Here is a 26,610-nt window from a genome sequence, read left to right as displayed (position 1 = left end):
CGAATGTATGTATAGGTGTAACAGACGGATGTGTATTTACGTATGTGTCGTTTTTGGTGAACGAGTCCAAGTACCCAAAGGCACCTGCACGAAGCAGACCTGCGCTCGAAATCAGTACCATTCACTCCATCCGATATCCTCTACCCAGCAAGCACTGATGTATTCTCGCAACGTGCCCGCCATGCTCTGTGCCCATGCCCAATGCGCGGGCCACGTTTTAGGCAGGCGAGCACGTGTCTCGTGTCTCATCACGTACCTGTGCACCGGCTAGATCACCGGTAAAGGCATTGTGCGTGGATGATGCTCAGTGTATCGCAACACAGTCGCATGCTACTCTTGTGCAATATCCGGAAGTCGCAGTTGCAGTCTCAGTCGCAGTCGGTGTCTGTGTCGGCGGGTGGTTGTGGTGCGTCGCACGGACGAGGCGCGGTTGTTCGCAGTGTCAAGGTTGTTGGTGTGTGTGGGGGTTGTGGAAGAGGTGTGAAGTGTTGAAAAGGTAGGTTGCCCCTCACCAAGTTCCAACTTGATGATGAACTTGCTCGAAGTCTGGCACGCGCCAAAAACGTCGGCTCGCGAAGGTCGGGTAGAAAAGGTGTGACAAGGCGAATAGCGATGATATAATGCTGCGGACCGTCGTCGTTGAGAGGGTCCGGCGGCACTTCAGAGTTTGCTGGGCTGCGTTTCCTTACGCTGGCAGAAGGACTTTAGCAGGCTTTGCCGCGTGGTGCGCAAGCAGCAGCGATATGTCAGACTTCTTTCGTGGGCTGGATATGTAGAACAAGGCGAAGGCACTTGGTCGTGTGCCCAGTCTCTTCCCTCCACTTCTACTAGACCTGCTGTGCGCTCCCACTCCGGAGACGGCCTCAGCCCGCGGAGGGATTTGGTGGAGAGATGGTTCGCGCAAGACAACCACGCCGCTGGTGATTGCAGCCGCTCGTGAGGGTTCCAGAGTCTTCGGCCCTATTATTATTGCAATACGAGAGAGTAACTATACGCAGCTGCTGGAGACGTTGCTGTGGGAGATGAAGTGCTTCGTCACTGTGCTTCAAAGAGAGTCTTTGTTCGAAGAAAGGGAGTCCACTGCTATTTTGTATCAACGCTCTCAAAGCAAGGCACATGTCACTGCAGGTGCTTGCATGCGTCCGCACATGCTCACACACTTCACTGTCAACTTCAGGAAGTGCTTGCTCACGTCCTCCTGCGTGACCATTGCCATGTTTACCTGTTACGAAGGCATACGCATCCTCTTCAGCTCACGTGCGACCAACACATGTATAGCAAAAGCTGAATCACACAAGAGTAATCAGCGTCATGCCAGCTGCATTCAGTATAACATGCCGTGCAACGTGGAAAGCACATCCAGCTCTCATTTGTTGTACGACGGATCCCGCTTCTAGACCATGTGAGGTACCGAAGCTGACATGGTTGGAGGTAGTGGCAGGCATGACTCGGCAGGAACGCGCAGGCTGTCACGCGTGGGATGTATAGTTTCATAAAGATTGGCATGTAGACATTGTATCTCGTTTGCTCGCACTTCCGATTCATACTCGCAGTCAGCAGTACGGAAAAGGAATCGATGAGTGGGAACATGTTGTCAGAAAGAGAGTCATTACTTCAAAGTGTGCTTGCTCACCCATTAGACGCCCAGCAGGTAATGCCGTGATATGATCCTAGCCTCGAAGAAAGAAACACACATAGACGTGAAGTTACAGGAGGAGAAAAGAGTACAAGACACTCATACGCCGGCTCCCATTCCATCCCCGTTGGTCAAAGAGCGTTCCAGCCAGCTGAATGCCCACTCGCTTCGCCCCATTCATGCTGCGCTTCTGCTTCCAAGCGACATCTATGCCAGACTCGCTTCCCAGATCCTTGTCCGTGCTCGTGCCTCCCTTGGTGTTGCAAAATTATCTGTCTTGATGGCTTGTGGTACTTCGCTACTCGCTCGTCTTTGTTTCGTCGTTCAGAGGTGAAGAAGTGTGATTTCAGGGTTGTGTGCGGTCGTGTAGCTGTAGGACGAGTTGCTGATTTAAGACAGGTGTTGGGTATGGAGTAGTTTACAGGATGGAGCACTTCTTCTTCTCCTTCTTTCGTGTGAGTAGCGCAGCGCGCGTGGCGTGCTCGAAGACTTCCCTGACGCCTTCGTTTGTCTTGGCGGAACACTCGAGGTACTTCTGGGCACCGATCTTCTTGCGGACGTCCTCAGCCTGTGCGGACAAGATGTTAGTAGTGTGCTCATCCGCGGAAGGATGTTTGAAGTCCACAGGACTTGGTGTCTTCGCCATACCTGCTCTGGTGTCACCGGCTTCTGCGAGGTCTTGTGCAGCTCCTCAATAGTCTTCTGGTCGTATCTCAAATCCTTTTTGCATCCAACAAGGATGATGGGCAGGCCCTGGCAGAAGTGCAACACCTCTGAGATCCACTACAAACACACAGCCAATTAGCGTTCACCTGTGATGTACGAGGCACGTGAGTATGCCTACCTTCTCTTGTACGTTGTCGAGCGAGTCGGGCGAGTCAACGGCGAAGCAGATAAGGATGACATGCGAGTCGGGGTATGAAAGCGGTCGGAGTCGGTCGTAGTCTTCCTGGCCTGCGGTATCCCATAGTGCTAGCTCAACGTGTTTGCCATCCACCTCAACATCGGCGACGTAGTTCTCGAAGACGGTTGGGACGTAGACCTGTAGACTGTGGCATCAGTATGTGTCCGCATGGGCTGTGTAAGGTGATCGGGCGATCGTGGTGCGCCTTATCGGTGGTGATGACGCGGTCGGATGGCTAAGGGGCGGTGGGAGAGCGAGACAAACCTCTGGGAAGGTACCCTTGCTGAATACACTGCAGCGCTGTCAGTACACGATGTAGGTATGTGTGGTATGCTGCAGGACTTACATGAGCAGACAGGTCTTTCCACAGGCACCGTCACCAACAATGACTAGCTTGCGACGGATTTCCGCCATCTGCGCGATCGGTTAGAGCACTCCCAGCCTAGTTGACAGTGTGCTGCGTCGGCGCGAGGGTGCGGTGGCGACGAGAGGTGATGGAGGGGGAGATGGGGTGTGTTTGCGGTGTAGAAGTGCTGGCGGTAAAGGAGGAAGGCGCCTGAGGAACAAACTGGAGTTGAGGCTTGGATGTCGCTAGTGCCGCCTACCTTCGCTGGTCCGATGGGCTGTGTTTGCTAAGCTCCAAAGCGCTCACCGCCGACGATCGCGCGCTGCCGGGTATCTGGTGAGCGGTCGGTTGTCGCAAGTGATGGAATGTGGTGCACTGGGGGGTGCTGGACGGGTGGAAGAGTGTGTGAGGGGCGATTGCGGTTGAGGTGCAGAGAGCGAGAGCGTGGAGGTTTGAGGTTTGAAGTCGTCCACCACGGCAACGCCAGCAGCCACGCCTTCCCAGTTTGAGCACAGGCGCTTGGCGGTTTGTTGACTTGCTCGCTCCGAGGGCTCACTACTCTCACGATACACAACAACCTGTGCGACTGAATCTACCTAGGTACGTACATCTTACTGTATCAACACTCCAGTCCGCAAGGCAGCCTACTACCTTACCACCAACATCGAGCCTTATGCATCCTCACATGCCTGGCACAAACACTCCGTCCATCACGAGCCACACCCACGGTCATTGCTCTGGACCCCTGCTCAGCTGAAGGCAGCGGTAAGCTGTGCCCCAGGCGGACGAAATGCATCTCCGTTCGCAAACTTTGCCGATTCTTCATCTCCAGGGCTGTCTGATACGCAGTTCACGCACCGGAATGACACCGCCATCGAACCCATCAAGGAACCTGGTGCCCATGAGACGGCTGTGGCAGCGAAACTGAGGCGCAGCAGAAACCATCGCACGGTTGGTCTTGCCTTATCGTATTGCGCCACAATCGCCATTCCAATGACAAGCGTCTCATCCCGCAACATCACGTTGTTCGACGACGCATGAAGCGATCCGGTAGCTTCGTGTTCGCAGCGAACGTCGATGGCACCGAGCAACGCGACTCTCAGAAACCCTGGTCCCGTCTTCTGCTGTGTGTAGGTATCGTAAAGCCTCGAAAACACTCTCCCACTGATATCCTTGGACGTGGTCTGTATCAGACTAGCATAAACGAACGATGCCTCCCAAGAACGACTGTGACAGCAAGCGTTGTAAGACAGGCATAGTTCCTTCGACAATGCAAATGTGTGCGGACCACTTTCAAAGGCCTGCAGCCGATGACAACTGCACTTGTGGCATACAATGAAGCGCTCGATGCAACGCTGAGCGGTTTGCGAGAAGCCTCAAATCCAATGGCAATGCTTGCCCGGCATATTCGACGATATGTGGTGAGGGACAAAGGCTACTGCGTGCTACCATGAGATGTCCTTTACGGATATTAGGCAGAGTTTAGACGATCCAGCAAACAGGGAGATGAGAGATCAAAGCAGGACGATGGTTGCTCCCCATCATATATACCGACGTTGTGAGGAAGGCGACAAGTCTCGGTGTCACCCATTGTAGACGACACAATGCAAAACATCTGTAACGGCAAGAGCTGCTTCCTGGCACAGCTGCAGCCACTCAGTGATGACCAGGACTGCTGCATCTGCTACGAACACGTGATTCTGCCATTCACGACGCCCTGCGGCCACACATTTTGTCGCAAATGTCTTCATCAATGGACGGTCGACGCTCCTACTTGTCCTACGTGTCGAACAATCTTGTACTTGCTGCCCGATGCTGAGGATTATCTCTCCGCCGCTCATGATGATGACGGTCTCGATGACTTCGTTGTTTCGGACCGCGAAGCTGGTTACGAGAGCGATAGTACTGATGGCGAAGACGGCGAGCGGATAAATGGAGCTACAGCTCGCAGACTGGCCGCTGACACTGGCCTTATCACCACCACCTTCGCCACCAACCACGACAAAATCATCGACCACCTCACTGAACTGTACCAGCGCAACGACAGAAACCTCGACTACAACCCAGTCGAAAGTGACGAACTCGTCAAGCTCAACTATCAATCCCAAATCGACGCCTGCATCGCCACCCTGCTCTACCTCAAACCTCACCGTGGCGATGCTCATACTCTGAGGGATGTATGCCATCGCGACTGGGAGAAGATCGCAGAAATATTCCACAACGTCCTCCGGCGTGAAGACGGGGAGGTCATGGAAGCAAGAGAATTGTACTGGGAGCTCTTCGATGAGGTCGCGGATTATGAGCTCATTCCGGAGTTCTCTGAGTATTCGCAGGATGTCATGCGGGCTCACAGTGCAAGGGGCGGTGACTGTTTTGGGGGTGACTTCTACGAATTTACTGCGAGGGTGGTCAAGATTGCGAGGGATGCGTATCTGGAGAGTGTTGAAGATGATGAGTTTGGGTTGTACATGCAGGCCTTTCAAAATTGGGTAGTATAGATGATAGAGCTTGCAGCTGCCTCATCCAGACGAGAGGTAGGGTAGAGGGCTTTGGTGGTGCGTGGAAGATCAGACGGATGACAGCGCAAGAGATGACACGATATGAGTAAGCTTGTGTACAACATCTACTGGCTGATACTTTCTGACATGCTTCCTGCTCTGTGAAATCCCTTGTTCGCTCTTCACTGCCCAGTAGATGCTGATATCTGCCACACGATGGCAAATTCCGCGCCCACTTCCTCCGCTTCTGACCATCACAGCTCCAATTTCCACCGAGCGCCAGACATCTCAGCATCCGACCAGGTCTTGCTTCGTTCAATCATGTCTTCGTAGTCGTCACGCTCGCCACCGTCGGTAGTGTCGTTGTTGAGGTTGCCGGGTCGAAGCTGCTGGAGTACAGAGGGGGGGGAAGGGGAACTTACCATTTCGTCTTTGCCCAGAGATGAGCTGGGACCCAATTGATGGGACTCTTGTGCTCGAGATGAGCTACTCAATTGATGAGCTTTGACCCCCAGATTCCCAAATGTGCTCAGTTGATGAGCCGACTCAATTGATAAGCCGTGCGCGAACAAGTTCCCGATGATGCTCAATTGATGAGCTCACTCAATTGATGAGTGGTGGTGCCCAGAGACGAGCTATGTCCCTCAGTCCTCACATGCTCAACTGATGAGCTCACTCAATTGATGAGTGATGGCGCCCATTGATGAGCGAAAGTCCCTCAGTCCTCACATGCTCAATTGATGAGCTCACTCAATTGATGAGTGGTGGTGCCCAGAGATGAGCAATGTCCCTCAGTCCTCACATGCTCAACTGATGAGCTCGCTCAATTGATGAGTGATGGCGCCCATCGATGAGCGAAAATCCCTCAGTCCTCACATGCTCAATTGATGAGCTCACTCAATTGATGAGTCATGGCGCCCGGAGATGAGCCGGTGTTGACATGTTTCCTGTGAGTATGTCAGTATGGACGTCGGAGACTGTCGGGCAGTCTCCAGCAGCTTCGAAGGTCTTTTGCGAGTGGTGACGACGGCGGCGGTGTGTGAGTGTCGAGCGTAGGACTGTACTGCGAGATGCTGTGAGTGTGAGTGTGAGTGTCAACGCCGTCTGCATGTGTGTTCGCTGTTGGATGGGGAGTGTCGTGTGAGGTGCTGCGGTTGGTGTGTGTTGGTGGAGGCGGTATTTGCGACTGTTTTGGTGATGTTTGTCGGAGGAGAGAATGGCGAGAGTTGAGATTGAAATAGTTGGTGCGAGAAGCACAGGCCTCACATCCCGGATTTCTTCCGAGCTTGCATGTGATCACCAGAGCATTCACTTTGCGTGATCAAGTTTTTGACAATCACTCTTCATGGGGCTCTTGCTGCACGTGAGTGCTTCGCGTCGCATCCTTAAGCGCTGTCAAGATAAAGAGAATTGAAAGTCGGAGATTCGGAACCTGCACTGCTGTGCCACTATCGCGATCTTGCCGCCTAGTCAGTCCACCAGCTCTCTGAAGAGAACAAATGCTTCGAGTAGACACTCGATTTCGACGTGGCGCGCAATACAATGGAGCTAGATCATACGCAAGAGCAAAAGATCCGCGGCTATCTCGACAGCTTCAGAGACTGGACTGCAATCGGCGCTGCAGACTCTCGCGCCATCAAAGACAGGAACTCGATTCCGCCAGTATGCTTTACTTTCATAGGCTCAAACACAATCGCAGAGAACAGACTTATCAGCATGGTATCGACGTCAAGCGTTCAGTGTGACTACAGCTGACATGATAACAGCTAATTCGTGGCGGTGCTGTGGAGTGTGATCCATTCATTGGCCAGCTGGAATCCATAAACTTGACTGTCTATGGCCGACGACTGCGTGTGGATCTGGAGCTGGCCTCTGGTATGCGAGCGGAGCACAACAAAAAGCAGTGGATAGACGTAGCGCTGCGATACTTGGAGAGATGCGAAGCTTGCGCGCTCGTGTACAGTGTCGCTGACCGTGACTCTTTCGACAACCTCCAGGAACTGGTTGAAAGATACTCAGTGGCGCGAGGACCGGATAAAGGTGGCGAAAATTTTTCGTGGTGGCATCGCAGACTCATCTGCCGGTAGCACAGTGGGTTGTTCCGACGGTTGAGGGAGATCGTCTCAGTCAGAGCCTGAATTGTCCTTTCCTTCGAATGTCAGTGCACCCCGGAGAAGGTACGAGCCAGCTTCTCCTAGAGGCTATGACAAAGCTGGTGCTCTTGCGAAGAAGCGAGCAAATCAAAGTGGAGCACTATCGTCTGCCAAACGATCGAGTCAAGTGCAGAGGCGTGAGAGAGTGAAAGGATTTGCCTTGTGGACGAATATCAAGAGTATCTTTGCGCAGCGATAGCATAACTCTGCCATTGCGACGCATGCCTCCGGTTGTCATGCGGCTTCCACGCCTCTGTATCCACCGCCGTGAGTTCCACCAGACCTCTTGCACATCTGAGATCGCTCACGTCGTGCACTGCGTCGATTTGGCAAACCCGTAGGCGTGGCATGGCTGCAGGCGGAGAGGGAGGTGCATGAGATGCCTCAGAAGCAGGGACAGGAGGAGGAGGAGGAGGATGTGGTGATGGGCTAGCAGAGAGGGAGGGTGTAGAGCTAGAGATCGACGGGGGTTGAACGGTTTACGCACAGGGTGCTTTATAATGCGCGGCTTGTTTACTAACGAAGCTTGCAGACTACATCGTCTCAGAAACGATGTCGAGGTAGTTTTTTGGCTATGTGCAATAGATTAGCGTACGATTGTATGGACGGCCCAGCACTCACAACTCCCTCCCTCCGCGTCGTTCTTCGCTCCCATGAGACTCCCCGTCGGCCACCTCGCTCCAGAGAGCGATAGCAACCACCATTGGCGTGAAGCGCTTCCAGCACTCTAGACCTGTCGCGCAGGCGGCCACGCCCTGTATTATACGATAGCGTGGTCCTCCTGACCAGTGATGAAGTAGTACACTCGACGGGTTACAAGGGTTCAGCACAGAAACAAGTCCTCCTCTCACGCCAATGGCAGTGGTAACAGGCTATCCCAACTCGCACAGCAAAGTTGTCCAGCTGTCAAAGCCTCACGGGCAGTGCCGATTCTTAGTGCTTGATGTCCTCAAGCCCTCGACATTCTGGTCGCCCCGTCGTAGGCTTTCACGTCATGTTGTAAATTCTTCGCATTTTGCCAGCTACCAACATCTTCCCAAAATCCACAGATCGAGACGCGTCCTCCGACGGACCAAGTAGAGCACTACCGCGATGTGCCAAACGAAAGCCGGCTTCCACTCATGTGGCCACAACGGCGAAGTCACCACCGACCTTTGCTCTGACGCTGTGGCCCGCATGAACCCAGCGCTCAGCAACAGAGATGCCGCAATCTTCGATGCAGCCTGCGACGTGATCACAAAGACCGACACCCGCGACTATTGCTGCAACGCAAAATGCTGCAGCCGACAGATCAAGATCACGTACGACGCATACCGAAAAGCTGGTGCCGCCAAGGCAGACTTTCCCAAGCCAAGCTTTATGCAGCGCACCTTCATGGGCAAAACGAAGTCATCGTATCTTGCAGAGAAAGAGGCGACGGTGCATGCATTCTTGCAGACGCAGGCAGATCATAGTGCCGAGAAGGAGAAGCACAGCGCATGCCGGCAGAAGCAAGACAGGGCCAGCGGAAAACAGCGTATCGAGATCGCCAAGGCAAGGTGTCCACTGCCAGGGCAGCAGGAGCAAATTTGGAGTCGCCAGCAAGTGCAGCGGCAGGTGATGGAGAGAGCGATGCGCAGACGCTTCGGCGAGGTGCCAGAACCAGATGAGAGGAAAGATTCGTACTTTCCACCGATGCGGAAGAAGGTCAGTGCATACTTTCCGCCGGAGGGACGACGACCAGCACCAGCACCTCCAATCATGTCGTATGGCGCTAGACAAGAGGAGTACGAGTACATGTATGTACAGGAGTGGCTGCCACGAATCAAGCCAGGTAGTTGGTCGGAGCACAGCCGTGGTCGGCAGCCATCCTATCGGACGACCGCCTCTGGAAGCAACGCATCGGCACCAGTCAGTGTCACCAGCAATAACTCTCTCGCAGATGAGTACGCCGACTGCATTGGCAATGGCCCAGCCGTGGTGCGGCCGCGGTACGGATGAAGAGATTGCCATAAAACGACAATGTTCGAGCAGGCTTTGCTCACACATCTCCAAGGGTCTTCTTCACCTTTGCCCTCATCGGCCTTTTGCTTGGTCGGATGACCTCAGGTAGTGGGTATTTGAGGTCCATATATTTGCCCTGCAGGAATCCAACAGCAAATGACGGCACGAGATACAGCAGAAGGGCAGCGGGCAACTTCAAGGCAAAGAGGAAGAAGACCATGCTGACGGTCAGCGTGATGCGCTGGCGAAACGTGAGATGCGCCAAAGGTCCAGCCATTGTGGCAGGAGCGGTGGCGTTGACCCTGTCTGCTTCTTGTAGTGCTGCTTGGAGAGAGTTGGCATTCTGCTTCTGGGGTGGACTACTCGGCTGTGGAGGATGTGAAGCGGGCTTCGAAGCGATCACTTCGGCGGATTTCTTGTGCGCTTCATCCTGCAGGTCTTCCAGATCTCGTGCAGAAGTCCGCAGGAAGGCGGTGGCAGCAATTGTGAGCGAGAGTGCAACTGGCAGCGTGAATGTCGGATCGATTGATGTGAGGTCAGGACACCACGACAGACCTTCGACTTGAAGTGTCGGGTCGAGGTATGCTGCATATTCGGGTGTTTTCAAGGGAGATAGATGATGGGCATGCTCAAGCAATTCCGTGTCTGTCATACCCGGCGGGAGTCCTCCAGCTTCCTGTGCCTCTCGTGCCGCGTGTAATCGTTCCGCGAGCCTTTCATCGGGTGTCATGCTTTCCACGCTTTCCATGCCTGGCTCTGTGTTTTCTGTTGGAACCGGGTTCGCTATCGCATCCTTGACCCATTCGATCGGATGCAGTATCATAGGCAGCAGTCCCTCTTTCGAGCCACACTTGATTCGCAGCGCTTCTGTGAAAGCGACCATGGCGGCCAAGTTGACGGCCGACGTCCAAGTGAACATGGGTGCTCCATATCTCGACCCGACTTGGTGCGCTGCTTTCATATTGAAGCATCCTCTTCTGACGAGCGCCAATGCCGCATCCGCTTGATGAGGCCTTGTCATTCCGCTTGCCCGAGCGTCCCTTTTTGCTTTGTCTTGGTACATGATCCATTCGTGCTTGGCCTGCAAGCTCCATAGCGGGTACAGGTGCCTTCGTGTTATAGCGCTTTTACGGATGGGGAGTGATGCAACGTAATATACCAGAACGCCGCGAACAAGCGCAGCTGCTGTTGGTATGGCAATGTACCATGGCATGAACGCGTGCAGAGTGTCGAAAAGCGCTGCAGGTGCACTGGCAATGGCTGTGCTCAAGTCTGCTTTGCGCGGGTTGGTGGAGGAGAAGGCTCGCTTCGAGGTGGTCTGTTGGCAGACGGAGCTGCGGATCGCTGGGGGGAATTGTAGCATTGGAGCTCTGAGACGCTGCGATGCCATGATGGAGGCCACCGCACGCCTACAATGGCCTGGCAGAAGGATGTGGATGATGCAGTGCACGAGTGTTCCAATTCGAGGTGTCAGTCAAGTTTGATGCAGCTCTCACGCGGAGTTGACGCGCTGCAGCCTGCAGGTGAGCCCTGCCGCCGATCATGTGTGCTTGCACGTGGCTTGTGACGCACGCAGGTGTTGCTGTCCGTTGGTTCCTGATTCGTGTCAAGGCAGGCACACAACTACTGACACTGCACAACCACAACCACCATCACCCCTCCCATGACCTGCTTCACATGATGGGAAGACTGACCGACCAGGTCAGATCCGCGGCCTTGTTGATATAGCGAGCCACTTCCCTGCAGCCCACGGCCACCGACGATGCTGTTCACAATCATGCTGACCCTGTGTCTGGGCCTGCTGGCTCTCGCTGGCGTGCTGCCTTTCGCGCTTGCACTGATCTTCCGGCTGGTTGGGAACTCCCTCCGCAGCAGAACACAGAGCAGGAGGCACATCTTGCTGCAGACATGTCACACCGAAGAGGAGGAGCAAGCCAAGGAGAGGGAGCAGACACCAGTGCCGCACAGCGCACCACAGACAGCCTCGTCTTCCACATCTCTCGACTCAGACTGGGAGAAGGTGAACGAGGGACGTGCCAAGACTCCGAAGGGACAACGAACGCCTCCCACCTCCCAACATGTCGACGAGTCCTACCACGGCGTCATCGGCTTCCTCCACCCCTTCTGCAATGCCGGCGGCGGTGGAGAGCGTGTCCTCTTTGCTGCCATCCTCGCAACACAACGTCGCTACCCGAACGCCCTCTGCGTTGTCTACACCGGCGACCACGGTGCCTCTCGCGAGCAGATCCTCACCAACGTCCGCAATCGCTTCAACATCCACCTCAACCCTGCCCGCGTCGTCTTCCTCTACCTCACCACTCGCGAGTGGGTCCTTGCTTCGAAATATCCTCACTTCACACTTCTGGGACAGAGTTTGGGAAGCTTGATCATGGGCTGGGATGCAATTACTCTTCTTGTGCCAGACATGTTCGTGGACACCATGGGTTATGCTTTCGTGATTGCGTTGGTAAAGTGGCTGTTCCCGAGCATGCCAACTGGTGCATACGTTCACTACCCGACCATCAGCACGGATATGCTCGAGTCTCTACACGCCGACCTGGGCAGCGGTCTGAATGCAGGAGCAGGAAAGGGCACCAAGGGCAAAGCGAAGCAGTTCTACTGGGAGTGCTTCGCCAGACTATACTCGTGGGTTGGAGGAAGCATCGACGTGGTCATGACGAACAGTAGCTGGACACAAAATCATGTCTCGCAGCTGTGGACGAAAGCACGGACAAGAAACAAGAAGCAATGCCCGATCAGCGTCGTCTACCCACCCTGCGCTGTGCAAGAGCTACACGAGAAGATACCGACGGAATGCGACAAGGACCGCACCAAGAACCTGCTCTACATTGCACAGTTTCGACCTGAGAAGATGCACCAAACGATCATCGAAGCTTTTCACAAGTTCCTGCGAGATCATCACCCTAACACGCCTCTCGAATCACGACCTCGCCTCGTGCTGATAGGTAGTGTCCGGGACGATTCTGACGAGAAGCGCGTGTATAAGCTCCGACTGCAGGCCCAGGAAGTCAAAGACAGTGTCGACTTCATCGTCAACGCCAAGTGGCCGCAGATCCTGGAACATCTCAAGTCGAGCTCGGTGGGCGTTAACGGCATGTGGAATGAGCACTTTGGAATCGGCGTGGTGGAGTATCAAGCAGCTGGTCTGATCTCGGTGGTGAATGACTCTGGCGGACCAAAGGTGGATATCGTGGTGCCGATCGATGGGAAGCCGACAGGTAAGCTGACTACACCCGTGCCTCGTAAAGACTTGATCACTAATGCTATACCAGGCTTTCACGCCTCCACGCCGGAGGACTTTGCGGACGGCTTTGCCAAAGCGTTGTCGTTGTCGGACGATGAAGTAGCAGCGATGCGCCAACGAGCACGTAAGAGCAGTTGGCGCTTCTCCGAGCAGGTCTTCCGCGAGGCGTGGCTGGGCCACCTTGCGAACCTGATTGCTCTCGATCACTCTCAGAAGGAGAGAGATAAGTCGAAGTAGCATTACCATGAAGCTGAATCAAGTCATTCTCTGCGCTTCTGCTTCCTCACAGATTCTCCGTGATGTCACGAAGCTCTTTGACACAGCACATCTGGTCAAAGATGGCCCACTACTATCGTGTCGTCTTCCTTATTACTGGGCCACCTCCCTGCCTACCGATTATACCGGCCCTTCAGAGAGGCTCCTATGGCTTCGACAGCTGCCCGAAAGTGCGCTGAAACCGACAGAGGGGACATACATATACAGCCCCAATCTTGCTTCCTCGACAATCAATCTCGCCTCGATGGCTCAGTCAGTACGGCGCTTCTTCAAGTCAGAGAGCGACTGGCTATGCTCTTGATCAGCTGCCTCCGCAAGCAGCGTACTACGGCGGTGGTAGCGGTGAGCCGTGGCTATCGAGACGAGGGTGGTTGTTTTGCCCCTTTTTGGCCTTCGATGTGCTTTCGATGGTACATGTATCGTGAGGCGATGGTCTCAACGGTATGTCATTCTGTTGTAGCGAGACCTTGTGCGTTTTTGGGTGACCCGCGTTACATGCTCGCATTATGGGAACGATTATGTCGAGCTTGATATGGTTTGGCACGTATCACATATTCACTCATACACCTTTTCTTCTCCCTACATCAAAGTAATAGACCCCTTCGCCGTGACCAGTACATGGCGATCGAGCCTCCGGCTCAACCAGTACTCCCCTCGGAGCTCCAAGCCCTCCTCACAAGTCAACAGCGTGAATGCTCCTTTGCCAGTCGAGCCTGGCACGCACGGTCTTCTCTGCGCGGTCAGTATACCCGGCGGCTGGCCCAGAACACAGTGGTACTCGGAGATGTATCTCGAGGACGAAGGGCGTTTCGCGTGATCTATCTCTAGGCACGATGTGGGCAGCCAAGAAGCACCATGGGCAGGGAGGACCTGCCCCGCTTGACCGAACACGTCTGAGCTGAACGGCGTGGTCTCTCAGTGCGTCTTGGTTCAGTAATTGGTTGAGTCCGTGATGCTGGCAAGGCGCGATCAGGTGGCCTTGGACCCTCAAGCAGGGGTAAGGTGTTGATCGCAAAAGTAGGACTTCAGGAGCGATAGTAGCGATTTGTGCTGGGTTATGCGTGCACAATGAGCACGTCCTGGTCTCGACTGCTCGAAGCTCGAGGAGGTCGTCGTTGCTGTTGCGGACACAAGCGTGGTCCGAAGTCAGACGCCAATCGGGAACCCAAGAAGGTAGGTTTGATATGGCCTCGAGTTTGGAGGGTGGACCGCGAGCAGACAAGAGCTGGGCAGTTTGTAAGATCGGGATGATATGACCCCCGAGGATATATTGCGTGGCAAGTGTGATGAAAACATCTTCGGTCCTTTTTCTGTAGTCGACGACTAGAAAGTGTCCATCAGAGCCGATGCTCTTCAGTGAGAACACGCGGTCGCGGTCATCCGAGCAGAGTGAGTCACGGTATTTGATGAGATTGTACAGTAAAGCCGCCACGGCTCTGGGCTCATCAGAAGGGTGTGCGGGAAGAACATCAGTAGCATGTTGGAGGCTGAGTACCAAAGCTGCAGGGATGATGTCTCCTTTCAAGGGAAATGCTGTGAGCATGGCCTCCGGATTCTTTACACCAAGCTGGTATTCCCCGAGGAGTAATGTCATCGGGTCGGTACATGAAAGCACCTCTTGGATCACCCAGCGTCGTTGGAAATATCCTCGCTGCCGGATAGCGTCAACGACTACCATACTTCGTGGCTGAAGTTGAAGGGGTCCCACACGCTCCATCAGCAGATCAACATCGGAGGTTTCAATAGGTACAGGGCCCGAATCCAGCTCGCCGAGCCAAACGTATAGTCTTGCTGCTTTGCTATAGATACGACCCATCAGCATGACCTGCGCACTCCTTTCGACCGGGTTGCCTTGGTCGATGCAGATCGCGTCGATCCAGATGGCCGAGAGAAGCGATGTTTTCGGACTGAGCTGTCGCGCTCGCTGTAGAGCTCGCAGAGCTGCATGAAGATGTGCAGTCACCGGGAACTCTAGACAATCGACGACAATTTTGTGCGTAAGGTGAGAGCCATCCGCATGAATTGGGCCCCAGGCGTATGACAGGGCAGAATACTCGTGCACTTCGTCCAGTCTTACCAGTCGAAAGTGGCCATGGATTGCGCCTAAACTGTCACCGGCGTTGGTGTCGTAGAAGCAGAAGACATGAATGTCGTTGACGCCCTGCAAAGGTAGCCACCGCCAAGTCCTGTCCTTTACGCCGTCGTTCTGCACGGCGCTGGCAGAAGGTGAAGTGTCGACGAGCACAGTCTGCGCTGCGACTTCCCGGCTTTCACCGGAGAAGAAGTCGAAAGCGTCGTCGTCACTGGAGCTGCTTGAAGGACTCCATGCGTCTGCGGTGCGGTCGATCGTATCGTCGTGTAAAGTCGCGAGATCCATTAGGTCGTTTGACGAGATTGTCCATCAGGGAAGCTCAGACAGATTTTCTTCTGTTGATCTGTAGCTACAGAGCGACAGAGCCTCGATCTCTGTGTTGGGTAGAAAAGCAGGTAAAAGGTTCACCGTGTTGGGCGAAGCGTGAAGTACATTTTATGAGATGGTGTGTTACACGAGCACTGCCTCATAGAATCGCGGTGGCTCAAAACGTTTGCACCAGCGAAACCACTCACAGCTATGTACTTGAGGCCGGACGCCGCATGTACCAGATGTGCTTGAAGGGCGGCTGTAAGTCTGTGGTCAATGTGCTGGTCTTCTGCTGTTGACAATAAGCGATGCCTACGGTAAAAGGCGCTGGGCCGCTCGCTGTCAATACGTGTACTGCTGATGTGTACATGTACGTGTGTTTCGCCATGCTCGAGAGCTCTCCCGCTGTCTCCATGCAGTGAAGTCTCGGCAAGATCTCACATGAGCACGGTAGCCGTCAACATCGTGAAGAATCGGCCGCAAGACAGAATCGTCCTGTGGCCTACAGTCGCGACTACCCTTTCCAAAGTCTGCCAGCACAGTCATCCAAGCAGAAACAACGCACCTCAACTGCCACAAAGCAGGCTGCAAAACATAACAATCTCTCAGTTCTAGTCTCAGTATGTGATCGGTGCAGCCCCCCTAAAGAGGCCTCCACACTAGCAGTATTAGCCTACAATGGTAGATGCGAAGAGTCATCATCGTTGGGAACGACAGCACAATACGTGTAACCGTCTCCCATTCTGAACAGACGAAACCCAAAAGTGGTATCAGTCCCCCCCCCTCCCTGCCTTCCTCCACCCCCTGCATGCTCGCCGACATGCCCAGAAACAAAAGAACGCCATCGCCATGTGGGTAATGTGGGAGTAAATACAAATTCCGAGGTCTGCCTCGCCTTCAGTGCCGTCTTCCGTGCTATCCAGCTTGAAAGGTGATGCTTTTATGAACAAAGAGTTGATCTTGGTGATGATGTGTGGTGGGAATGATCGAAGGTGATGAGAATGTGTCTAGAAGTTCTGTGCAATGCCGGAGTTGCCTTGTTGGTAGTTGCCAGGCTGCTGTATCCGCGTGTTACGGCGTGCACTGACGTCTCGAACTACGGGCATGCCGTTACCATCCTGTTGAGCGCCGCCGTATGTGCCGTCGCCGTAGGGGCCATGTTGACTATAACCGAAGCCATTGGGGTTGTAGGCTTCATAAGACTGGCTCATACCCAGGCCTCCGGGTGGTGGGCCGTCAGATACGTCAGAGTGGTTCCCAACGCTGTATGTGGACGACGCGTTGGAAGGACCGCGCTTAACGCCTACTCCTGCGGCCGCAGTGCCCGCTACAGGTGCACCACCGATGGCTCCGAGAGATCCTACGTCGCTGTTCATCGTTTCTCGCCTTTGGTGCATCAGAGGGTCGGCAGAATGTCCATCAGAATTGCCACCCGTAGGCGAAGCCGAGCCTGGACCAAGTTGGCTGCCGTATGTGTTGCTACCTGCGTCCGAAAGCTGGCCCTGGGTGTGGCCGCCGCTCAGGGTCGTCGACATCTTCCGGTTGCTGCCGGTCGCTGCACCCCACCCTCTATAGCCGCTGGTGTCTTCCGCCATTTCGGCGCCATTGTCTGATGCGACAGCCGGGAGAGTAGGATCGTTGTTCGGGTTGAACCCATAGTCCTCGATCTCTTTCCTACGCTGCTCTTCGGATGCTTTCTTCGCCTTCCGTTTCCGCCAAAAGAAGATGCCTCCCAGTACGAGAAGCGCGACAACGGCGACTGGAACTACGACGGCGACTGCAGTGGTGCCTGCTGTGCTGAGGCCGCCGCCACCCCCGTTGCCTCCATTGCCACTCCCACCGGTGTTGAGCGCAGGTGACGAGGATGTCGCTGAGGTGCGGCCAGTGCTGGTGATTCCGGTGGTGATGGGTGTGTTGGTGGGCGGGTTCGTCGCGGTGACTGTGACGACGACAGGTGTCTCGCCCGGTGAAGTGGGTGTGCGCGTGACCACGGACGTGACGACTGCTGTGGTGGGCGGGATGGATGATTCGGATATGGTTGCCGTAGAAACAATTGCGGTATTGCTGGTGGGTTCCGCAGAGGTGGATGTTGGTGATGCGATCGACGAGGATACGGCAGATGAGATGGACTCGGCGATGGATGATGTGTCGACGGAGGAGACGGAGGGGACGGAGGAGACGGAGGAGACGGAAGTGCTGCTGGCTGCCGTGGTACTCGGTGCAGCCGACGAGCTAGACTCGGCGGCAGACGACATGGTGGTGCTGATGGCTGTGGGAGACGATGCTGTGAGCGCGATACACGCGAATGGTGTGAAAGAGGGTGTTAGGCGTGGGCGGGCTGGAATTGGCGAGACTTACACGTCGAGTTGGAGGCCATGGTCGGGCGAGTCGGGGTCGTGTAGAAAGAGACTCGTTCAGCGCTTCCGCTTGGCTGCAGGCTCGCTTGTGATTCGACGGGCCAAAGTCATGAGACAGAAGCTTAAGCACTGGAATGCTGCTGCGGGAAGAATAGAAGAATCAATGTCGATGGCCAGCAGTCAGCAGTGTTCCAGACTGTGAGAGGTGCGATGGTCGATGGTGTTTGGTAGATGGGCGTGCTGCTCTTCTCCAGGTCACGTTTGGCAGCCCCCCAAGCTCCAACCCCCTTCACGACTTCCCAATCGCTCCACTGTCCACGCAGCTGCGCAAGTGGCCCGTCGCTCTGGCCAGAAATTGAAACAAAGCGAGGCTCCACTCCGTCGATTCGTGTCCCGGCTTCTGCCCAGGATTATTGGTGAGTGTGTTGCCGGCGCTTGCTGCGAGTGTGCTGCCACGGTCGCTGCTGTCAAATGATTCCTGTCGTGCCGCAACGTCCAACACAGTCACTGCAGATGGCGAAGAAACACAGTACTGTAATGAACAAGCGACGGCAGGCACGAGAAAGGCTTCTGACTTGCCCTGCCACTCGGCCGGCCGACACGTTGGAGCTCGGTGCTCAAGCCATCAATGCTCATCTCGCTCAAAAACAGGCCGTAGCGGCGCCGTCAGCATCTGCAACCAATAGCATCATCCACTGCCATCCCACCTTTCCCTACATAGCACTGCCACCGCCCATCTCATCTGAGCGTCTGCTTCTTTCGTATACACCAGCGTTTCCTCCAAACGTCTCCGTCTGCCTTGTTTTGCCTCGCCTTGACGCCAGATCCCATGGCCGTCTACCGTCGTTGCTCCACGACGACCTCAACAATCAACATCAGTCCTTGACAACGACAAGTCATGCACGTCGACATCCACCGCGATGACAGTCGAATGTCGCGCCAGAGCTCAGCTGTCACGCAGATGGCTTACAGCTGATGATAGTGACCATGCTTCACCAATGGCAGAGCCACGACCCGCGTCTGCCTCGGACGCTTGGTTCAATACGAGCGGCAGAACACGAAAGCTACCAACGAACGCCTCAGCTAAGTACACTCTGAGGCACATGCTGCATCACATGACTTGCTCACCATCGATGCAACGTTGTGTAGTAACACGAATGTCAAATGTTGACCCATTTCTTGAGCATCTGGAAGATCTGCCTCGAGAAGGACTTGGCAGAAATTCATGAACCAGTTCATCAGCAGCGATGGATGATCCTTGTTTACCCACGATCCGGCAGCGCAAATTTCGAGTCAACTATGAAGGGCTCCCTTGCGAACATGCACCAAAATAACAATGACGATCCGAACGGCTTCCTGCATGTTTCCGTCTCCAAAAGACGAGATACCGACAGTAGGACAAGTATAGACAATGCTTAGCCTGCTGTATGGCCTATAGATGGACCGAAGGCGTTACACAGCATCGGCACCAGCGAGCTGCGCTTCTACAAAGCTGACTGCACGATAGGTAAGAGCTCGTATACGTTTTCACATACTGCACCGATATGAGAATACACGAGATTCGCGTTGCCAACGCCACCGAACCGGAGTGCCATGATACAGATGTCGCAGAGCGATCCTCTCACATACATCACAGCGGTACATCCGTTGAGACCGCGAAGCAATACCGAGACTGGCAGCCTCGCACGGCCATCGATGAATCCGCAACATTCTCTTACATGTAGACGTCTGCTCCACGCTGTGGTTGCATTTATTAGCAGAATCTCATATGTGCTTGGCGGATGACATATCATGCGCGTGAACTTCCATCTCTTGGCCAGACATCGTGACCTGGAAAATTAGGTCCGAAGTCTGCCACATCAGATCAAGTTCTTGCAGGAAACATCGTGGATGTGCTCATCAACTCCGATGCCCACGGCATGATACCTCTTCCGGAAGATATAATGCTCGTCGTCTTCGAGCGGCTCGATATCGACGCATTCTTCAACATACGCCTCTCGTGCCACGATCATCACGACCTGATCGACTCGCACGTGGTCGGCATAGCATCAGCGGTTGCTCATAACGCGTTTCCCAACCAGCAGCGAATATTCCTCGAGTGCGAAAAAGCAGGCTCCAGCACGGCTGACTGTCGGCGCTGGCTGCGTGACTTGCAACTCCACCACCTAGCCGCTGTTGTGGTCGAGCGGTATCACCACCTCACGGCTGAAGATCAAGTAGGATCTCCACTCCGCCACCATCTGACTATCGGCTGGAGAATCTTGTGCCGACTCGTTCAAATTCATGATGATGTCCGCAGGATGCCGAGACATGACTTGCCTCGTGTCGATGGCCTCGACCGAACGGAAGCCGATGACTGCTGGCTACAGAGCACCGGAATCGAAGACCTCGATGTGCTCTACGAGCTTACGGCGTGCCGAAGGAGATGTGACTATCTCGATAGCCTGACACTGGAGCAAGTACGCGCATACCGGTCCCTGTGGGATCCGCTACTCATGGCTGTCCTAGGCTATTCTTCCCGACAGTCCGGACCATTGTATGAGCCTGGCATCCTGAACCAGTCCACAGTCTGGTGGGTGCTGGGTCAACTCCATCGACATGGCCCACTACTGTTCTGGAACACTTGGAAGCTGCACAACGAGCACGAAAGGCGCGATAAATGTGCTATCAAACACTTTCTCGAGGAGTCCTGGCACGAACGCGACAATGCTGGAGCTGATCATCTCAGCGACAGCATGATTCTTCTGTGGAACGAAGCCGCGGTAGACACTTATCAGCGACTCAAGGTCAATGTCATGACGACGCATAGCCGACACAGTGAGGAACGCAGACGGATCCTACGCGATCCAAACCCATCTGACGCCAGAAAACAAAGAAAAGAGTCCACGCGGCTCGGTGGACCGAGTCCCGCTACGGCAATGTCTGATGTACCCTTCGAGCAGAAGCTGAATTGCGACATCATGGGCGAGCAGCCATGGGAAGAGAGACCAAGCGGAAGACGACTTCGCGGCTGCTATGGTGTAAGTATTCGAATGGCCTTCGCGTCTCCGTGCGATCCATCTGCCCAGCCCAACACCGAGGAGTTCAAGCAGTTGAGATCACAGGTTAGGAAGGCAAGGTATGGAGCATTTGGGCTTCAGCCGCCAAGCGAGGTAGATGGCATGTCGTTTGACTCCACGGCCTGGGCGAATGAAGACGCTGCTTTCGAGAGCTCTGTTCATGAGTTCGACATGGGGGATTTCACCCCTATCACTGGCAATCATCCTCTGGCTGAGACCAGAGCATCGGATCGGAAAGTCCATCAAAATACGGGCACTTATGCGTCCAGTAACAAGACCTTCAATTCCCGTTCCTGTATCACGACACACGCGGTCAAGGATACAGCTGGTCCTCGATGTACCTCCTCAAACAACTTGACATTTCTCCTCCGATAGCTTCGACTTGCAAGCCAACAAGCGCAGTCTTTGCCGTACCCTAGCCGGATCTACAATGCGCAAGGCTCGGACTGATTGTAGCATTGGAGGCATCACATGCTCCGAGTAGTCGTGACTATGAAGTGAAAGTTCCATTTCACCCGTGGCCCGAGTTATCGGCAAGTTTGAGACGACCGAGCAATGGCAATGTGGATGCCATGACGACGCAGCCAGGATCAGAGCAGGGAAGCGTGGTCTGGACTCTGGAACTTGGTTGGGATACGAGTCTGTGCCACTGTGGATGTCGGAGGAAGTTTTTGAGTGGATGTGACCAAGAGCCAAGCAGTTGTGAGAGTGATGAGAAACAGAAAGATTGAATGATAGATCTTGGGTTGATGGGATGTTTTGCTCCCTTCTTTGCTTTCGAAGAGAATGTAAAGAGTCTATAGACAAGAAACGAAAAGAATGTCCAGCTTTCCAAGAATCAACAGATCTGTGCAAACTGTGCCTAGACGACTGTTTCCAATCCCATGATGAGTTTTCCGTTTTTCGCAATGCGCCAGGCCTTGCCGAATGTGTCCCCCAAGTTTCTTCAGCAACATCGTAATGCGCGACAGTGTTCCCTATATCCAAATTCGTAATCATCGTGAAGCTTGCTAGCATCTTCTGAGTGCCGCTCTGGTTGTGCGTAGCCTGCATGCCTATTTCCTCCTTTCGCCGAAAAGCGCCCCGAGCCCTCATATGCATGTATGTATACGTGTTGATAACGTCGTGTCTCGACTGGGACCGAGCAACAGCGCTTAGTCGAACTTCCACTTCATGCCGCTGACGCGACCATCACCGTTGCTCGTGCAGGTGTTGAAGAAGGACTGGGGGAGGTCGAGGGATCCCTCATCACAGCCTGGGCATCGGTCGACGATCTTAGCTTTGTACTCGGAGCCGTCGTTTCCAGTGATGGTGACGAACTTGCCGCAGAGTGGGTTCAGGTTGGGGTTGCCGTTGTTGTAGGCGTCGAAGATCTTCTCGGAGATGGCGACGATCTTCTCATCTTCAGTGCTGGTAATACCGCATGCGCCGAGGCCGACGGCGTAGTAGGTCAGGTCGCCCGTGTACTCGGTGCCAGAAGCGGCCATGCCGGTGAGGCCGTTGCTGCCCGATGAGCCAGAGCCAGAGCCAGATGATGGGGCAGTGTAGGCTGGGGCGGCTGGGGCAGAGCTGGAGGGTGCGGTGTATGCTGGCGCTGTTGGAGCAGTCGTGCTTGGAGTTGGAGCAACGTAAACAGATGTGCTTGTGCTGGCTAGTGGAGTATAGGCTGGAGCGACTGGAGCTTTGCTGCTGCTGCTTGGCTGTGGTGTGTATGCTGGTGCGGCTGGCGCAGAGCTGCTCGACTTTGGGGTGTAGGCTGGAGCTGCTGGAGCAGTGGTGCTCGCAGAGCTTGACTGGCCGTATGCAGGAGGAGGACTGGCTTTTCCATGGTGAGTTGGGACGGCCTCGCCGGGCTCGACCCAAACAGTCTTCGTCACTGGCACGGTGACGACGACCTCCTGGACCTTCGTCTCCCAGACATAGTCGCGCGCATGGTGTTGGTGGTGCTGATGGTGCTCGCCGGCCATTGGCACAGCTGCGACCACAGAGAGGAGGGCGCCGGAGACGGCGAGGATGCTGTTGGTAAACATGTCGACGGTAGTGATCGTCCGGCTGAAGTAGCGAATGTGATTGGATCGACTTGCGATTCCTAGATCTCTGGATCTGGCGGATAAGGCTATTGATTCTCACAAAGACTGTGGGCAGATCTATCAAAGATCAAAGAGCGACTGGGATCCGGTAAGGAATGTGGTGGACGAACGGCCTGACTTTCAACCTGTGAATCTGTAGAGAGGGACTAGAGCACAGGAATGCGGAGGGTAGGTTAAGAATAAGTAGGGGTGGCACACCGAAGCCACAACACGCTTTGTGTCCGACGGTTGTGCGCTGCGCACCGCTGGAGGACGCGGCCGTGGACCGTGGATGCATGGTCGGTGGGCCCATATGTGAACAGTGTCGGCATGGCAGCGGTCCAGTCAAAGGCGCCGAAAGCCATCGAGCGGAGGACGTCCCCAAGCCGGCAACCCCCTTGTGCCTCGGTGCCTGAGATGACAGCACTTCAGACCAATCGTTATGGGCAGGGGCTCTCCGCACCTAAGCCTTACGCGAGGCTAGAAATCTTTGACGCAGAGCAGACCCATCATGCTGGAAAACGGTGAGCTCGCTGGACTGCACTGTACTGCGCATTGTTCGACCTGCTATACTGTATACACCTTGTCCAGCCGGCGGCATCAACTGCCCCCGTGTCAGCTCACACCCCTTTCGCCCTTTGCTGTTTCGCGACTTTCCAATTTTCTTTCGGTTTCACGACGCTCAAAGGAGCGAAAGCGCGGGTGTGAAACTATATATAACCAGACTACTCAGCTCTCTTAAGGAGCGTTCCTTTTGACCTAGAGTTTTACAGCGGGAGTGCCTGCTGCCAATCGCGCAGCAGCCCTGCAAGGAACAACGGGTCCTAGCCGTGGCCACGTTGAGTCTGCAGCCAAGCATCTTGCGCAGTTTCCTCTGCACACACAAAACATGTCCTGCGGTCTGCCATCACACAGTAGTCACAAAGCACTGCGCATGCACTTTGGTTTGCTGAAAGAAATGGCGCATCTCCACGTCGCATGCACAGGCTGACGTGCTACACGAGTGTGTAGGCGAGAACTCAGGCAAGTTCGCCGGTTTCCGAGTACCGGACCTCTGGCTCTTCCGCAGTGGTGGCGTTATAGGCTAATACTGTAGCAGAATGGATTTCGCACACTTCAAACCTGATCCGGTAGGCAGAAGAAAGGGCACGCAGAATCGATGTGTCTCGATCCTGCCGACCGCAGTCTTCCATGTCGGGCATGCAATCTGACCCCATCGACGTGACGACAGAGAACCTTGCCCAGCTGTAGCCTGTGGTGTTGCAACGCCGAAATTGCTTGTGGAGTCAGTACGTACGCCATCTGATTCGTCCCGTGGCAGCCATCCCGAAGCCGATCCTGTTCATCAGATATGCTTAAGTCATGCCTGAGGATCAGACTCTAGCATTCAGTCGACTTCGTCGTCGCATTCTCCTCCGAACGAATACCTACCTCGTAAGACAGAGCAGTACATCTGCCGCAGGAAAGTCAATTGAACGGTATATCCGTCTCGATGGCCAGACCTTCAGGTGGATCGTTCGGTTCCAGCTGCCATCTACCACATCGTTGGATCCGCCGAAGTGCATATCCAAATTCATGGCTTGACATCATGATGGTCAGCAAACGATGATTTACCAACTGTGTGTCTAGAAGCACGTGGGTCGCAGCTGGGTACTGGCCTGGGGGGGGGTCGACCGCAGCTTGCTTATGGTCGTGGCGTGTCTGCAGCTTGCGAAACACACAGCACCGCAGCATGGCAGTCCACAGTGCGTTACCAGCCATTGCTGAGGCTATAGCAACGAGAGTGGGATGGAGCCGTTCGACCGCACTGCTCAACGTTCTGGGCCTCCACACTTAGGACCCAATTTTGATCGTCGAGGACTGTTCCGAGCCTCAACACCACAGACACCGCTTGACGAATGCCACCCACCTCAGCAGAACAGAAGCGACTTGGCTTACGCGGAACAGCACATCAGATCACTCCGCGGACGGCGACCATTCGGATGCTGTTCGTTCACTCGACCCGTGTGTGCTGCAGCAGACATACGTGGATGTCTCAGTCTGAAGCATCCTGTTGAGATATACTGGTACGGCTTGCAGTGAGGCATCAACCAGATATCGACGACACCACCAGTCGGTTTCCTAAAGGTGGTGACGCCCAGGGCGCATGCGCATGTGCTGGCCACGTTGTCCATTGTTGTTTTGTCCTACTGATGGTAGCATGAAGTGTGGTCACACAGGTGTCGCACCAGATCGTGTAACGTGTCGATCAATGGACGAAAGTGAATGCTGAAAGCCGTGTTGATGTCTCAGCCATCACGCAAGGTCATGTAGACGACATATGCTGCAGTACCAGCGGCGCTTCGCAGTGCGGTGAGACTGCAAGCTGTCAGCAGCAAGGTGGTTAGTATGCAGGCTCTCTTGTTTCATCGTCAAGCAAGGCGCTAAGATCGGGACTGGTTGTTTTTCTCAGCTTTGACATGTGCACCTCATTGACGAAAATCATATTCGACGAATGTCAACCAAGACGTGCTGCAGGTGAGGTCGACTTTCGTATTGTGCCGAGATGGTGAGATGGCAAGAGCAGATGTGCAAGCACCCACCCACCACCCCACCTGCCGTAGCTCGCGCCAACGCTCATCATGAACATTCAGCGATGCATACACACAATACATTCGACCTGCACGAGAATTGCTGAAGCCACGACTTGCCGAACATGTCTTTTCTCGCCATTGAGGGCTGCCACGCGTTCGTAACCGGAGCACAAGGCGGCATCGGAAGCGCAATCGTGGAGGAGCTCTTAGGTGTGCACCAACAATCAGTTATCGTCAAAATATGCACTGATGTCGTAGCTTAGCAAACGGCTGCAAAGTGTCAGCCCACGACCTCCGCCCGCCCAAAGAAGCACCAGCAGAAGGCGTCTTCACCATCGAGGGCGACATCTCAGACGAAGCCTCCATCTCAAAATCCATCCAAGACGCCGTAGCACACTTCGGCCCAATCAACATTCTCTGCGCCAATGCGGGCATCACCAACGAGCAAAGTCACCCGAACATATGGGAGCTCCCACTGGAGACCTGGGAGAGTGTCTACCGCGTCAACGTGCGAGGAACGTTCCTAACAATCAAACACTTCCTCCAAGCCGCCATCAAAGCCCAAGAAAGCTCAGGCACCGAACTCTCCAACCTCGCTATCGTAGTGACAGGCAGCGAATGCGGTAAGTTCGGCCAAGCAGGTCATGCCGAATATGCCAGTGGCAAAGCTGCATTACAGTACGGCCTTGTGCCGACTGTGAAGAATGAAATTGTACGGATCAATTCGAAGGCACGGATCAATGCTGTTGCGCCCGGGTGGGTCAACACAGATCTCATTGGTGATCGTCTGGATGACCCGCGAGAGTTGTATCTTGAGGCTCAGGGTACTGCGAGTCTGAGGAAGATTGCGCAGCCGGAGGATGTGGCGAGGACGGTTGCGTTCCTTGCTAGTCATAGGGCGAGTGGGCATATGTCTGGGTAAGTACCGAACGATGTTCCGGAAGGCTCTTGAGTATAGCTGACGTTCTATAGGCAATGCCTCAGCGTCGACGGCGGCATGGAGGGGAGGATTGTGTGGAGAGAGGATGAGGTTATGGATTCGAATTTCAAGGGCAAAAAAGTGTAGCGGAGATACATGGACGTCGTTTTA

General features: G+C 54.6%; 11 protein-coding genes across 11 annotated transcripts; 6 read left to right on the top strand and 5 right to left on the bottom strand.

Moving 5' to 3' along the window:
• Positions 1–2,054: 2,054 nt before the first annotated feature.
• On the bottom strand, positions 2,055–2,954 carry CLAFUR5_13871 (GTP-binding protein rhoA; the record flags this gene model as incomplete). The annotated part of the gene is made up of 5 exons (XM_047913019.1): positions 2,055–2,204; positions 2,285–2,419; positions 2,481–2,678; positions 2,805–2,832; positions 2,887–2,954. 5 exons carry the CDS (start codon positions 2,952–2,954, stop codon positions 2,055–2,057), a joined length of 579 nt encoding a protein of 192 aa, XP_047768561.1.
• Positions 2,955–4,490: 1,536 nt separating this feature from the next.
• On the top strand, positions 4,491–5,384 carry CLAFUR5_13870 (uncharacterized protein; the record flags this gene model as incomplete). Its single annotated transcript, XM_047913018.1, has 1 exon — positions 4,491–5,384. One exon carries the CDS (start codon positions 4,491–4,493, stop codon positions 5,382–5,384), a length of 894 nt encoding a protein of 297 aa, XP_047768562.1.
• A 1,542-nt stretch (positions 5,385–6,926) lies between these two features.
• CLAFUR5_13869 (uncharacterized protein) lies at positions 6,927–7,471 on the top strand (the record flags this gene model as incomplete). Its single annotated transcript, XM_047913017.1, has 2 exons — positions 6,927–7,046; positions 7,151–7,471. 2 exons carry the CDS (start codon positions 6,927–6,929, stop codon positions 7,469–7,471), a joined length of 441 nt encoding a protein of 146 aa, XP_047768928.1.
• Positions 7,472–8,629: 1,158 nt separating this feature from the next.
• CLAFUR5_20368 (uncharacterized protein) lies at positions 8,630–9,517 on the top strand (the record flags this gene model as incomplete). Its single annotated transcript, XM_059463204.1, has 1 exon — positions 8,630–9,517. One exon carries the CDS (start codon positions 8,630–8,632, stop codon positions 9,515–9,517), a length of 888 nt encoding a protein of 295 aa, XP_059319182.1.
• Positions 9,518–9,557: 40 nt separating this feature from the next.
• CLAFUR5_13868 (uncharacterized protein) lies at positions 9,558–10,910 on the bottom strand (the record flags this gene model as incomplete). Its single annotated transcript, XM_047913016.1, has 1 exon — positions 9,558–10,910. The coding sequence occupies one exon, from the start codon at positions 10,908–10,910 to the stop codon at positions 9,558–9,560; it is 1,353 nt and encodes a 450-aa protein (XP_047768927.1).
• Positions 10,911–11,282: 372 nt separating this feature from the next.
• CLAFUR5_13867 (GDP-Man:Man(3)GlcNAc(2)-PP-Dol alpha-1,2-mannosyltransferase) lies at positions 11,283–13,022 on the top strand (the record flags this gene model as incomplete). Its single annotated transcript, XM_047913015.1, has 2 exons — positions 11,283–12,759; positions 12,814–13,022. The coding sequence occupies 2 exons, from the start codon at positions 11,283–11,285 to the stop codon at positions 13,020–13,022; spliced, it is 1,686 nt and encodes a 561-aa protein (XP_047768777.1).
• Positions 13,023–14,684: 1,662 nt separating this feature from the next.
• On the bottom strand, positions 14,685–15,438 carry CLAFUR5_13866 (uncharacterized protein; the record flags this gene model as incomplete). The annotated part of the gene is made up of 2 exons (XM_047913014.1): positions 14,685–14,732; positions 14,770–15,438. The coding sequence occupies 2 exons, from the start codon at positions 15,436–15,438 to the stop codon at positions 14,685–14,687; spliced, it is 717 nt and encodes a 238-aa protein (XP_047768934.1).
• A 1,031-nt stretch (positions 15,439–16,469) lies between these two features.
• CLAFUR5_13865 (uncharacterized protein) lies at positions 16,470–17,839 on the bottom strand (the record flags this gene model as incomplete). Its single annotated transcript, XM_047913013.1, has 2 exons — positions 16,470–17,731; positions 17,821–17,839. 2 exons carry the CDS (start codon positions 17,837–17,839, stop codon positions 16,470–16,472), a joined length of 1,281 nt encoding a protein of 426 aa, XP_047768933.1.
• A 2,280-nt stretch (positions 17,840–20,119) lies between these two features.
• CLAFUR5_13864 (uncharacterized protein) lies at positions 20,120–21,253 on the top strand (the record flags this gene model as incomplete). Its single annotated transcript, XM_047913012.1, has 1 exon — positions 20,120–21,253. The coding sequence occupies one exon, from the start codon at positions 20,120–20,122 to the stop codon at positions 21,251–21,253; it is 1,134 nt and encodes a 377-aa protein (XP_047768932.1).
• Positions 21,254–22,032: 779 nt separating this feature from the next.
• On the bottom strand, positions 22,033–22,908 carry CLAFUR5_13863 (Allergen Asp f 7; the record flags this gene model as incomplete). The annotated part of the gene is made up of 1 exon (XM_047913011.1): positions 22,033–22,908. One exon carries the CDS (start codon positions 22,906–22,908, stop codon positions 22,033–22,035), a length of 876 nt encoding a protein of 291 aa, XP_047768931.1.
• A 2,734-nt stretch (positions 22,909–25,642) lies between these two features.
• On the top strand, positions 25,643–26,586 carry CLAFUR5_13862 (3-oxoacyl-[acyl-carrier-protein] reductase, chloroplastic; the record flags this gene model as incomplete). Its single annotated transcript, XM_047913010.1, has 3 exons — positions 25,643–25,730; positions 25,784–26,438; positions 26,493–26,586. 3 exons carry the CDS (start codon positions 25,643–25,645, stop codon positions 26,584–26,586), a joined length of 837 nt encoding a protein of 278 aa, XP_047768930.1.
• Between the last annotated feature and the right edge of the window lie 24 nt (positions 26,587–26,610).

This window comes from Fulvia fulva, chromosome 12 (assembly GCF_020509005.1).
Source record: "Fulvia fulva chromosome 12, complete sequence".
In the NCBI taxonomy this organism is placed as follows: Eukaryota; Fungi; Ascomycota; class Dothideomycetes; order Mycosphaerellales; family Mycosphaerellaceae; genus Fulvia; species Fulvia fulva.
The sequence above is the reverse complement of the archived record's forward strand: the minus strand, read 5'-3'. Positions and strand labels throughout refer to the sequence as shown.